Source organism: Podarcis muralis, chromosome 1, assembly GCF_964188315.1.
Source record: "Podarcis muralis chromosome 1, rPodMur119.hap1.1, whole genome shotgun sequence".
Taxonomy (NCBI): Eukaryota; Metazoa; Chordata; class Lepidosauria; order Squamata; family Lacertidae; genus Podarcis; species Podarcis muralis.
In genome coordinates, this window is record NC_135655.1 from 5,035,464 (window position 1) to 5,049,469 (window position 14,006).

At 46.6% G+C, this 14,006-nt stretch overlaps 1 protein-coding gene across 1 annotated transcript in view; it reads right to left on the reverse strand.

Annotated features, from left to right (window-relative positions):
* GNG2 (G protein subunit gamma 2) overlaps positions 1-14,006 on the reverse strand; it is a 65,384-nt gene that overhangs the window by 5,303 nt on the left and 46,075 nt on the right. The window contains exons 2-3 of the mRNA XM_028724811.2: positions 5,637-5,717; positions 3,933-4,065 (exon numbers count right to left, since the gene is read on the reverse strand). Coding sequence (XP_028580644.1) covers positions 3,933-4,019 — 87 coding nt within the window. The 5' untranslated portion in view covers positions 4,020-4,065; positions 5,637-5,717. The remainder of the gene's footprint in view (positions 1-3,932; positions 4,066-5,636; positions 5,718-14,006) is intronic.

Here is a 14,006-nt window from a genome sequence, read left to right on the forward strand (position 1 = left end):
GGAAGCTGCCCAGAGTGGCTGGGGAAGCTCAGCCAGATGGGCAGGGTATAAATAATTTTATTATTATTATTATTAGTAGTAGTAGTAGTAGTAGTAGTAGTAGTAGTAGTAGTACTGTATATATTTGCTACCAATATGCTTTATGCCTGTCAAGCAAAACTGTGCACTTGACTGAATATGGCATCTATGAGTGTTTATTGCCTACTTCCGAGGAAGCAGCTGTGTTGAAATGTAACTCTGCTGAGCATGGATACTGGCACACACGGGCAGCGAAAGTGATGCTGGACCCAATCCTACTAAATCATCAATCAGATGTTGATGGATTGATCCAACGGTATCATGTCCTGTCCTTTTGAATTTGCCACTACTCTCCTGGGTGGGTGGGGCTGTGCCCCATTTCCCCTAATGGACCAGCTCCCAATATAAAGAACACTCTCGCCACTCTCCCTCTTTTGCCCAAATTTCGTAATTCCCAGAGCCATGCTGGCCTCGGCCTCATTTCCCCTCCTACCCCTGCAAATGAACTAGAGTAGAAATCAAAATTCAGGGAGCTGATCTCTTAGAAAACTACATTGTGCAAACTATGCCTTCATTGAAATCCCCACTCTCTGCAGCGGGGAAGATAGACACACAAGGGATGGGCAAATCTCTTCATTCTGACTTCTCCATTACATATTTTTCCAGTCTTCACTTCCTCACATTTCCACATCTGTTTGCCGATTCTTTTTAAGAAGCCCTCATGAAAAATTATCAGCGTTTTCGTGCTCCTTTTTCACGCTACATCCAATTATGCTGTGCAATTTTGTCCAGCACATGTCATTTTGCAGTTCCCCCCACAATAATGCGTTTTGGTACACATTCGTTGGCGGGAAGAGCTGCATTGCAAAATTCAGAAAGTGTGAATCTCAAAGGATGGCTTTGTTTTGGCTCATGTATGGTTTCAGAAACTGAGCTGGGTATGTTTGCCTTTAAAGGCAAATGGAATGGATTTTCTCCTGTCTTCCTCGTCTCCACCAGGTACACCTTGGGAAATTTTCCAAACCCATGTCCAACCTGCAACGTATGTGTTTGTGTGTAATAGCAACCAACCCCTTGATAACGCAAGGCTGGCCGAGACCCCTTTGTAAGTATGCCAAGCCACGGTGAAGGATGCTTGCTGTTGCCATGGTAACGCAGGGAGAAAGGAACAAGCCGCAGCCACCTAGCACATTTTAACGCAAAGGCTGTCTGAATTTCTGTCCATGGAGAGCAGGGTAGGTTACCCCGTTTAACAAAAGCACAGCCAGAGAAATATAGCTAGGAAATGCTAACTCGAGCCAAGCCAAGTTCCCACAACGGTGGCAATGCAATGGAAATGGCTTGAGGATTCGTAAATCGAGGGCGTGCCTGAATGGTGGAATCGCTGTCGCTTACGGACTCACTGTTAAAACCGTGTTTATGGAAGGCAATCTTATTCGGATACGAGGGATCGCCAAAGAAGAAGAAAGAAGATTTGCTGGCACACATGGTCCAAATTTCATTTACCAAAACACGGGTGGGCAGACGATAGGCTTGCAGGATCTCATGATGTTTATTTAATCCTGATATCCGCCAACTGGAACCAGGAACAAAAGATCTACTCTTGAAACGAATAGTCTTCGGAGCCCAGGAATTTGTGGCGCTGCGGGTTAAACCACAGAGCCTAGGACTTGCCGATCAGAAGGTTGGTGGTTCGAATCCCTGGGACAGGGTGAGCTCCCGTTGCTCGGTCCCTGCTCCTGCCAACCTAGCAGTTCGAAAGCACACTAGTGCAAGTAGATAAATAGGTACCGCTCCAGCGGGAAGGTAAACAGTGTTTCTGTGCGCTGCTCTGGTTTGCCATAGTCATGCTGGCCACATGACCCGGAAGCTGTACGCTGGCTCCCTCGGCCAGTAAAGCAAGATGAGTGCCACAACCCCAGAGTCGGTCATGACTGGACCTAATGGTCAGGGGTCCCTTTACTTTTACTTTTTTACCAGAGCCGAAGGGAGCTCATGGTCTTGTGACAAAAGAAATCCACTCCTGATTGTCCAACACCCCAGATTTCTCCCTGGATGGCGGGGGTGGGGTCGCTTTATCGTTGCAAATTCTAGCCAGTCTACTTAAGATAAGAACATATGAAGAGCTTGGTGGATGAGGCCAATCTAGCCCAGCTTCCTGTTCTCACAGTGGCCGAACAGATGCCCCAATGAGGAACCCTCAAGCAGGATTCGAACACAAGACCGCTCTCATTTTCTGCAGAGCAGAACCACTGTGGGTAATAGCCCTTGATCGCGCTCTCCTCCATGAATTTTGCTAGTTGTCTTTTAAAGCCATCAAAGATGGCGGCCATCTCTGCCTCCTGTGGCAGCGAGTTCCACCGTTTAATGACGCGCTGTCCTGAATCGTCCAATTCCACGGACTCCCAACTCCCACCATCCCCATGCTGGCTGGGGCTTATGGGAGTTGTAGTCCCAAGAACTTCGGCAGGGCCAAAGCTGCTCCAAAAAAAATCAACAACATCCCCTTCCCCCAAGCCAGGCGTCGGCAACGTTTGGCCCTCCAGATGTTTTGGACTACAATTCCCATCATCCCTGACCACTGGTCCTGTTAGCTAGGTGTTATGTACTGAGTTGAATAGGATCCAGAATGCAGCAGTCTGATTGGTCCTAGAACAATAGGATTCAGAATGCAGCAGTCTGATTGGTCCTAGAACAATAGGATTCAGAATGCAGCAGTCGGATTGGTCCTAGAACAATAGGATTCAGAATGCAGCAGCCTGATTGGTCCTAGAACAATAGGATCCAGAATGCAGCAGTCTGATTGGTCCTAGAACAATAGGATCCAGAATGCAGCAATCTGACTGGTCCTAGAACAATTGGACCCAAAATGCAGCAGTCTGATTGGTCCTAGAACAATAGGATTCAGAATGCAGCAGTCTGATTGGTCCTAGAACAATAGGATCCAGAATGCAGCAGTCTGATTGGTCCTAGAACAATAGGATCCAAAATGCAGCAGTCTGATTGGTCCTAGAACAATAGGATCCAAAATGCAGCAGTCTGATTGGTCCTAGAACAATAGGATCCAAAATGCAGCAGTCTGATTGGTCCTAGAGCAATAGGATCCAGAATGCAGCAGTCTGATTGGTCCAAAACAATAGGATCCAAAGTGCAGCAGTCTGATTGGTCCTAGAACAATAGGATGCAGAATGCAGCCGTCTGATTGGTCCTAGAATAATAGGATTCAGAATGCAGCAGTCTGATTGGTCCTAGAACAATAGGATTCAGAATGCAGCAGTCTGATTGGTCCTAGAACAATAGGATCCAGAATGCAGCAGTCTGATTGGTCCTAGAACAATAGGATCCAGAATGCAGCAGTCTGATTGGTCCTAGAACAATAGGATCCAGAATGCAGCAGTCTGATTGGTCCTAGAACAGTAGGATCCAAAATGCAGCAGTCTGATTGGTCCTAGAGCAATAGGATCCAAAATGCAGCAGTCTCATTGGTCCTTAAACAGTAGGATCCAAAATGCAGCAGTCAGTCTGATTGGTCCTAGAGCAATAGGATTCAGAATGCAGCAGTCTGATTGGTCCTAGAACAATGCAGCAGTATGATTGGTCTGCAGGAGCCACCCAATCTAGCTCCAGGTGGAAGTGAATCCACAACCTGATTGGCCTACAGGAGAATCCTGGAATTAGCCAATCACGTGCAGCCCACTGTGTAAATAATGTATATAAAGCAGATATTTTGGGGGAACATTCATTCCTCCTCTCCACTATGAGCTGAATAAAGAGCATGAAATCCACTCTTGACGCTGAATATATTTCACTAGGGTTCATGGGAGTTGTAGGCCAAAACATCTGGAGGCCCGAAGTTTGCCTATGTCTGCCCTAAGCCACCTGTCTGAGCCGAGAACTTGCTCACAGGGCCTTACCTTTATTCTGTCAATGTTTGCCTCCATTTTGAGCTGCTCTACCAGTTTCCTGGCTTGCGCTATGCTGGTGGTGTTGTTGCTGGCCATCTGAACGTTCCTCGTGGGCCTGCGGGTGCTCGCCCCTCCTGGTGCGCTGCAAAAGACGAGAGAATAAATCAAGGTGATCCATCAGGGAGCTAATAAACTGCTAGGTTTGCAAAGCCATCCTCGGGGGAAGAGAAATCTGATTGAGGGGAGGGTGATTAATAAAAATGCAAATACTACAGTTTGGTTTCATGGGCTGCAAGAAACGAGTCCACTATTTTTATTTTTGAAGTATCTTAGCTGGTGGAGAAGAGAAACTCACCTTGGGAAAACACTTAGCTTGCAGAGGAGGATTCTTGTAAACTCAGGTGTATAAAAAGTAAAGTGAGTTTTGAGAAAATGCATTCAAGCTCACCCATTAGGCCATTATGCTGATACAATCAATCAATCAATCAATCAATAAAATAAAATAAAATAAAATAAAATAAAATAAAATAAAATAATAATATTTTTTATTTATACCCCGCCCTCCCCAGCCAAGGCTGGGCTCAGGGTGGCTAACAAGCAATAATAAAAACAAGTTGAATGAATACAACTTAAAAACAAAATTAAAATACAACATTAAAATATTGAAACATTAAAATATTAAAATGTAGCCTCATCGCAGGAGGAGAAAAGAAAAAGAAAGAGGGGGAGGGAATCAAATTGGCTCCAAGCCAAAGGCCAGGCGGAACAACTCTGTCTTACAGGCCCTGCGGAAAGAAATCAGATCCTGCAGGGCCCTGGTCTTGTGAGGCAGAGCGTTCCACCAAGTCGGGGCCAGAGTTGAAAAGGCCCTGACTCTGGTTGAAGCCAATCTAACTTCCCGGGACCAAGTAGAGAGAGAGAGAGAGAGAGAGTTATTCTCTGCCCATCTGACTGGGTTTCCCCAGCCACTCTGGGCGGCTCCCAACAGAATATTAAGAACACGATAAAACACCAAACATTAAAAACTTCCTTAAACAGGGCTGCCTTCAGATGTCTTCTAAAAGTCAGAGAGTTGTTTGTTTCCTTGATATCTGATTGGAGGGCATTCCACAGGGTGGGTGCCACTACCGAGAAGGCCCTCCGCCTGGTTCAAACACAACCAGCTCCCTCCCGCGATGTGTTTAGAGATTAGGCAGCAGGTTTCCCAAGATGACTTCTTCTATTTTACTTATTTCATAAAATTCATATGCCGCGTGACTGTTTAAAAAAAAACGCAGTCAAAGTGGTGTGCCAAAAAGAGAAAACAAGAACATTATCAGTAAGGAAAATTAAGAACCATCCTTTAAGACTTTAGAAAAGTGAAAATCTAGTACAGTGGTACCTCGGGTTAAGAACTTAATTCGTTCTGGAGGTCCGTTCTTAACCTGAAACTGTTCTTAACCTGAAGCACCACTTTAGCTAATGGGGCCTCCCGCTGCCGCCGCGCCACCGGAGCACGATTTCTGTTCTCATCCTGAAGCAAAGTTCTTAACCCGAGGTAATATTTCTGGGTTAGTGGAGTCTGTAACCTGAAGCGTATGTAACCTGAAGCGTATGTAACCCGAGGTACCACTGTACAACCCTCTGTAATGTTGGAATGTTTTTCCCCCAAACCCACAGCCCTGAGATTAAGGGTCTCATGCGCGAGATGGAAAATGAAGGAGGGCAATTCACCTGAAGTCAGTGTCCCCTGTGATATTCTGTGTGGAGTTGATCCGAGCCGAGGATGTTCACTCCTCAAGAGTAAGCAAAGCCCTGTAGAATCAAAGAGAATGGCACATGTGAGATGTGTCTAAGCCCTGCTATCCATCCCCACCAGATGTTTTGAAGCACAACTCCCACCAGCCCCTGGAAAGATCCTTTTCCCCCTCGCCTCGTCCCCAATAATATTATTAACTATTATTTTTTATTATCAATTGCCCACCCTTCACCTTACAGGGCCCAGAGCAGGCTGCAAGCCTAAGGCGCGACGTTTAAAGGGGGCTTGAAACAACTTATAACCAGAAAGCGAGAGCTAACTGCCCGCCCCCAGAAAAGCAGAAGGAAGCAATCGGAATCTGTTTCATCAGAGCTGAACAAAGGCATTATTATTATTATTATTATTATTATTATTATTATTATTATTATTTATACCCCGCCCATCTGGCTAGGCTTCCCCAGCCACTCTGGGCGGCTTCCAAAAAAAATATTAAAATACTGTGATACATCAAACATTAAAAGCTTCCCTAAACAGGGCTGCCTTCAGATGTCTTCTAAAAGTCTGGTAGTTGTTGTTCTCTTGGACATCTGGTGGGAGGGCGTTCCACGGGGCGGGTGCCACTACCGAGAAGGCCCTCTTTCTGGTTCCCTGTAACCTCACTTCTCGCAATGAGGGAACCGCCAGAAGGCCCTCTGCCTGGTTCCCTGTAACTTGGCTTCTCGCAGTGAGGGAACCGCCAGAAGGCCCTCGGTGCTGGATCTCAGTGTCCGGGCTGAACGATGGGGGTGGAGACGCTCCTTCAGGTATACTGGGCCTTTGAGGCCATTTAGGGCTTTAAAGGTCAGCACCCACACTTTGAATTGTTCTTGGAAACATATTGGGAGCCAGTATAGGTCTTTCAAGACCGGTGTTATATGGTATCGGCGGCCACTCCCAGTCACCATTCTAGCTGCCGCATTCTGGATTAGTTGCAGTTTCCGGGTCACCTTCAAAAGTAGCCCCATGTAGAGCGCATTGCAGTAGTCCAAGCAAGAGATAACCAGAGCATGTACCACTCTGGCGAGACAGTCTGCAGGCAGGTAGGGTCTCAGCCTGCGTACCAAATGGGGCTGATAAACAGCTGCCCCATTATGTCCCACACGACGGTAGGAAAGTTAGCCTGGCTGCAGGATGAGGTCGAAGGCACCGCCGGTCCAGCACCCTGTTCTTACAGTGGCCAACCAGGCGCTCCAAAGGGAAGTCCACAGGCAGGACTTTGTCTCTCCCAACCCGCCATTCCCGGCCGTGGCTCTTCCGAGATGCACTGCCTCTGACAGAAGAGGAAAGACACGGCTATTGTGCTCAGTGGCCATTGGTAGCCTAGTCCTTCAAGATGAGGGGCGGGGCCTGAGGAGGGTGTGTGGCTGGGGAGCATCCCAAAGGCTTATTTCGCACGGCCACCAGAAGAAGAAGAGGAGTTTGGATTTGATATCCCGCTTTATCACTACCCTAAGGAGTCTCAAAGCGGCTCACATTCTCCTTTCCCTTCCTCCCCCACAACAAACACTCTGTGAGGTGAGTGGGGCTGAGAGACTTCAGAGAAGTGTGAGTAGCCCAAGGTCACCCAGCAGCTGCATGTGGAGGAGCGGGGAAGCGAACCCGGTTCACCAGATTACGAGTCTACTGCTCTTAACCACTACACTACACTGGCTCCATGGAAGCTCCATGGAAGGAAAAAGGTGGTACGTGTGGGATGTGATCCATGAGAGGCAGTCAAGTACAACATTCCTCGTAATGTTAGAAAAGACATGCATGGGAGTGTTTGGTCCAGCCAGTCAAAAACTTCCTGTTCCTCCTGGCTGGAGCATCCTTCCTCTTGCATGTGATAGAAGGTGGGCGTGACCTGTCCAGGTAACGAAAGGATGAGTCACGCAGCACACTTTTTTTTTTTTTACTTCCTTCTTCGTTTGACCAGCTTTTAGCTAGGACTGCTCTGCTAGCTCTCAGCTAGCAGGAACGTACAATCTGAGACAGACTGTATTGTGTAATAGTGAGAAGCTCACATGAGCCTGCAACCATCTACTTGCTGTGCATGTAAACTCTGCTACATAAAGGAACTTGCTAGCACAAGTTAGGAAGGATATTAATAAACAATATATCCTCTCCTGCCACCCTAAACGTTCCCACAGTACACTCATGCAATAAAATAAAACGAAAGTATTCACAGGGGCAGAGAAGCAGGGAGATAACACAATGATCTCGAGAACAGTTTGGCTTGTGTGTGTTAAAAACCAGCTGCAAAACCAGCAACACCTGCCTCGCATCAAAGGCAGCCCAAGAAACGTTTTCAGGTCTGCAGAGGCACAGGTGGAGGTTTAAGCCATGGGCGCGGGTGGCTCTGTGGTCTAAACCACAGAGTCTAGGGCTTGCTGATCAGAAGGTCAGTGGATCGAATCCCCGTGATGGGGTGAGCTCCCGTTGCTCGGTCCCTGCTCCTGCCCACCTAGCAGTTCGAAAGCACGTCAAAGTGAAAGTAGATAAATAGGTACCACTCCGGCAGGAAGGTAAACGGTGTTTCCATGTGCTGCTCTGGTTCGCCAGAAGCGGCTTAGTCATGCTGGCCACATGACCCGGAAGCTGCCTGCGGACAAACACCAGCTCCCTCGGCCTATAGAGCGAGATGAGCACCGCAACCCCAGAGTCGTCCGCGACTGGATCTAATGGTCAGGGGTACCTTTACCTTTAGGCAAACTAAGGCCCGGGGGCCGGATCTGGCCCAATCGCCTTCTAAATCCGGCCCACGGATGGTCCGGGAATCAGTGTGTTTTTACACGAGAATAATGTGTCCTTTTATTTAAAATTCATCTCTAGGTTATTTGTGGGGCATAGGAATTTGTTCATCCCCCCTCCCAAAAAAAATATAGTCCGGCCCCCCACAAGGTCCGAGGGACAGTGGACCGGCCCCCTGCTGAAACAGTTTGCTGACCCCTGGTTTAAGCGCTCGGAGCTTAACTGGAGGGGGGCATTCACTTTGGCCGCAACTCGTGCTGGTTTATGTCAAGGATCATTGGACCGGTGGCAGGCAGACATCCTACAGATAGAGACAGGAAGCGCATGTTCTGAAATGTAACGGAAGTCATCTGACCACACACTCCCAGCCACAAAAACGGTTTACCCTTTGCGTTCACCCACCCCCTCATAATGCAAGTTCTCCAGGCAGCAAATTAACCCCGTCCGGTTTGAAGCAAGAGCATAAAATAACGTGCAACAAACGCAGCTTGGTGTTCAAGCCACTTTCGCTAAATAATAATAATAATAATAATAATAATAATATTTTTTTATTTATACCCCGCCCTCCCCAGCCAAGGCCGGGCTCAGGGCGGCTAACAAGCAATAATAAAAACAAGTTGAATGAATACAACTTAAAAACAAAATACAACATTAAAATATTGAAACATTAAAATATTAAAATGCAGCCTCACCGCAGGAGAAAAGGAAAAAGAAAAAAAGAAAGAGGGGGAGGGAATCAAATTGGCTCCAAGCCAAAGGCCAGGTGGAACAACTCTGTCTTACAGGCCCTGCGGAAAGAAATCAGATCCTGCAGGGCCCTGGTCTCATGAGGCAGAGCGTTCCACCAGGCCGGGGCCAGTGTTGAAAAGGCCCTGGCTCTGGTTGAGGCTAATCTGACTTCCTTAGGGCCCGGGACCACTAGGGTGTTGCTATTTATGGATCTTGAGGCTCTCTGCGGGGCATACCGGGAGGCGGTATTATTATTATATTAGAGGCGGCCTTTGCCAATTGGGGCCGATGGGAGTTGTAGTCCCAAACCTCCAGAGGCTGCCAAATTGGCAAAGGCTGGCTTAGCATGCCTCTCCACCAACTTCACCTGTGGGATGCCGGCATGCTTGCAAACCTTGCAATCAAAGCACCCAGATTCTTATAGAGAAAGGAGATTACAAAGCAACAAGGTTGAGAGTTTTCATGCACTCACAGAAACTGAAGATCCGGATAGGGAAATTGGGGGTTTCTGCAAGGACTATGCTCCCCCGCTCGCTTTGCAAAGGACACTTTGGCCTAGCCTTATAAACGTCTTTTGTTCTCTATATAGGTTCCAGCTGGCTAATTACTTTCTCCTCCCCTACACTGCCGACAGGTGGTCCTGTTTAAGATCTGATCCTCAGTTGTCACCTCCCCTCCCAGCAAAGCCCCTGTGCCTTTAACACCTGCATGGCAGGTCATAATTCAACCGGTATAACTCTGCACAATGGGGTGCTCACCTGTGGAATTCACCGTCCCAAAAAAATATGGCGATGGCAAGCAGGTTCCCACCCCACCCCCGGTCGCAATTTTTATTTGTAATATCCAAGGCAACACGATGACCAATGCGATGTCAATATAAACTCTTTATATAATCTATACAGAACAGTATAAAATATATGAAATATGCACTCTCTGCAAAACCAAATAAACAGAAATCTTATAAATCACTGAAAGTCACAAAATATGCACTCTTGATGGATTCTCTTGAAAACACACACACACACACACACAATCACTGTTCACTATGTCTGTTTGTGGACCACTTTGGCAGCGTTGGACGTCATAAAATGGCTTGTTTTCACCAGATAAGAATCTGACCCCTTGTTTCTTTCACAGACTTGCACAGTCTACAAAGACTTTCAGAGACTTATAAGACTTATGTTTATTTGGTTCTATGTTTTGGTTCTATGTTACATATTTTTAACTGCTGTTATATCTGTGTATTGTCCCTGTTATACCCAATTGCAAATTTAATAATCATAATAATAATTTTTTATTTATATCCCGCCCTTCCTGGTTCAAAAACCGGGCTCAGGGTGGCTAACAACAAATATAAACCACTTGCCGTATTTTTTGCTCTATAAGACTCACTTTTCCCCTCCTAAAAAGTAAGGGGAAATGTGTGTGCGTCTTATGGAGCGAATGTAGGCTGCGCAGCTATCCCAGAAGCCAGAACAGCAAGAGGGATTGCTGCTTTCACTGCGCAGCGATCCCTCTTGCTGTTCTGGCTTCTGAGATTCAGAATATTTTTTTTCTTGTTTTCCTCCTCCAAAAACTAGGTGCGTCTTGTGGTCTGCTGTATCTTATAGAGCGAAAAATACGGTAGTTATAAAAGCAGCATAAAATACAGTATAAAAACATGAATAACAATAAAAATCAAAAATCAATTTAGGGGAAATAAGCATTAGATAATCCCCAGGGCTAGCTGGCTGAATTGGTCCTACCTGGGCCAGCGAGGAGGCCAGGGGAGAATTAGTTGTGGGGTCTCCCTATCATGTTTTATGACTTCCCTGATACTGTATGTGAGCTGGAACTGGTCTGCGACTGAAATAATAAATTTGTATTTGTTCTTCCTAACGTTTAGTCGGATTTGCAAAAGGCTCATTACCGCTGGTTTCCAACGAAGGCAAAATTCTGTCTGTTTACAATTGATATACGTGTGTATACTTGAAAAGTAAGCGCAATGTACAAGAGAACCCAAACAGAGGACGCCCACGGGAGCCAAGGAAGTAAACACATAAGAGGAAAAGAAGAAGACGTTTCAAACTTCAAAGCCTGTGTTGCAACTAATATCAAGCGTAGTTTAAACATGACAGCAACTTAAACATTGCAACGTACCGTATCACAAATCTTTAGAAGAGGAGGCCAGCTTAGCCTAGCAGTGCCTTCACATTCCTGTCCGAGTCACTGTTAGCTTAAATGGCTTTTCCCTTCCCGCAGGGAGGAAAAATAGCCCGGAGATGAGAGTTAAATAGAACCTCCATGTCTATGTGCAGTCTACCTGCGATACTCTGCCTGTCAGTTTTTGGCTACCTGCTGCTGGAAGTGCTGGCTGGGAAGGACCTGCCAGTCAAGCCCTTACATCAAGGTTGGAACAAAAGTTTTGAAAACCACACATTGCATTTGTTTCCCTCCCTCTTCTTCCAATTCTGGGCTGCATCAATAGGAGTATAGCATCTAGATCAAGGGAAGTAATAGTGCCACTGTATTCTGCTCTGGTCAGACCTCACCTGGAGTACTGTGTCCAGTTCTGGGCACCACAGTTCAAGAAGGACACTGACAAACTGGAACGTGTCCAGAGGAGGGCAACCAAAATGGTCAAAGGCCTGGAAACGATGCCTTATGAGGAACGGCTAAGGGAGCTGGGCATGTTTAGCCTGGAGAAGAGGAGGTTAAGGGGTGATATGATAGCCATGTTCAAATATATAAAAGGATGTCATATAGAGGAGGGAGAAAGGTTGTTTTCTGCTGCTCCAGAGAAGCGGACACGGAGCAATGGATCCAAACTACAAGAAAGAAGATTCCACCTAAACATTAGGAAGAACTTCCTGACAGTAAGAGCTGTTCGACAGTGGAATTTGCTGCCAAGGAGTGTGGTGGAGTCTCCTTCTTTGGAGGTCTTTCAGCAGAGGCTTGACAACCATATGTCAGGAGTGCTCTGATGGTGTTTCCTGCTTGGCAGGGGGTTGGACTCGATGGCCCTTGTGGTCTATTCCAACTCTATGATTCTTCCAAGCACTTGGGATGTTTTGGGATTCCGACAAGGTTTCTTTTTTTTTTAAAAAAATGTTTTTTATTGATTTTCACAAACATAAATAAAATTTAAACTTTTACATTCAACATTTTGTGTCATCTTATTTACCCTGCACAATTTGGCCCCCGGACTTCCCTCCTGGCCTGCTTCAGTTTTCCTAATTTACGTCTTCTCTTACAGATTCATATTTGCCCTCTATTCACATCACAGGATTTATATTAGCCCTGCTACAGTTTTTAAACTTCTGCACTTAATTCGTATGTACACAACAAATTTACTCCACTCCTCTTCAAACTTCGCCACTTTTTGGTCTCGGATTTTATAGGTCATTTTTGCCAATTCTGCATACTCAAATAATTTTGTCTGCCCCTCCATTATGGTTGGGATCTCCTGGGATTTCCACTTTGGGGCTATGAGAATCCTAGCGGCAGTCGTGGTGTACTGAAATAATTTGCGGTCTTCTTTCCTCACTTCATCTCCTATTATCCCTAATAAAAAAGCCTCCGGTTTCTTTGGGAAGGTACATTTGAAAAGTTTTTTCAACACATTATATATCGAGTCCCAAAACTTTTTCATCTTTTCACATGTCCACCACATATGGTAGAATTCGCCGTCCTTTAATTTGCACTTCCAGCAGGCTTTATTACTCAATCTGTACATTTTTGCCAATTTAACCGGGGTAATATATCACTAAGGGTAAAAGCCTCAGCGCCTAGGGCTTGCCGATCGAAAGGTCGGCGGTTAGAATCCCCGCGGCGGGGTGCGCTCCCGCTGATCGGTCCCAGCGCCTGCCAACCTAGCAGTTCGAAAGCACCCCCGGGTGCAAGTAGATAAATAGGGACCGCTTACTGGCGGGAAGGTAAACGGCGTTCCGTGTGCTGCGCTGGCTCGCCAGATGCAGCTTTGTCACGCTGGCCACGTGACCCGGAAGTGTCTCCGGACAGCGCTGGCCCCCGGCCTCTTGAGTGAGATGGGCGCACAACCCCAGAGTCTGTCAAGACTGGCCCGTACGGGCAGGGGTACCTTTACTTTTACCTTTATATCACTAAGGGACACGGGTGGCGCTGTGGGTTAAACCACAGAGCCTAGGACTTGCCAATCAGAAGGTCGGCGGTTCGAATCCCCGTGACGGGGTGAGCTCCCGTTGCTCGGTCCCTGCTCCTGCCAACCTAGCAGTTCGAAAGCACGTCAAAGTGCAAGTAGATAAATAGGTACCGCTCCGGCGGGAAGGTAAACGCCGTTTCCGTGCACTGTTCTGGTTCACCAGAAGCGGCTTAGTCATGCTGGCCACATGACCTGGAAGCTGTACGCCGGCTCCCTCGGCCAATAAAGCAAGATGAGCACCGTAACCCCAGAGTCGGCCACGACTGGGCCTAATGGTCAGGGGTCCCTTTACCCTTTAATATACCACCGGTACATCATTTCCCCTAGGTTTTCTTTTAAGGTGGAGCACGCTGTAAACTTCATACCTTCCTTCCATAGTCTTACCCAGTTGCCGTACTCAATATTGTAACCAAAGTCGACTGCCCATTTTATCATGACTTCTTTCATCCTTGGTGTTCCATTCCAGCAAATAGTCGTACATTTTAGACAAAAGTTTTGTTCTACCCTCTAAGATTTCTGTTTGGTATTTTGACTTTTTTTCGCTGAGGATTCCGACAGGGTTTCTTTCTTTTTCTTTTTCCAAATGCTTTTTATTGAGATTTAAGAACACCAACACCAACCAACAAAAACATCAAGTCTTATTACATATATCCTACTTTATGCTCCATAAAGCCATTGACTTGCGTCC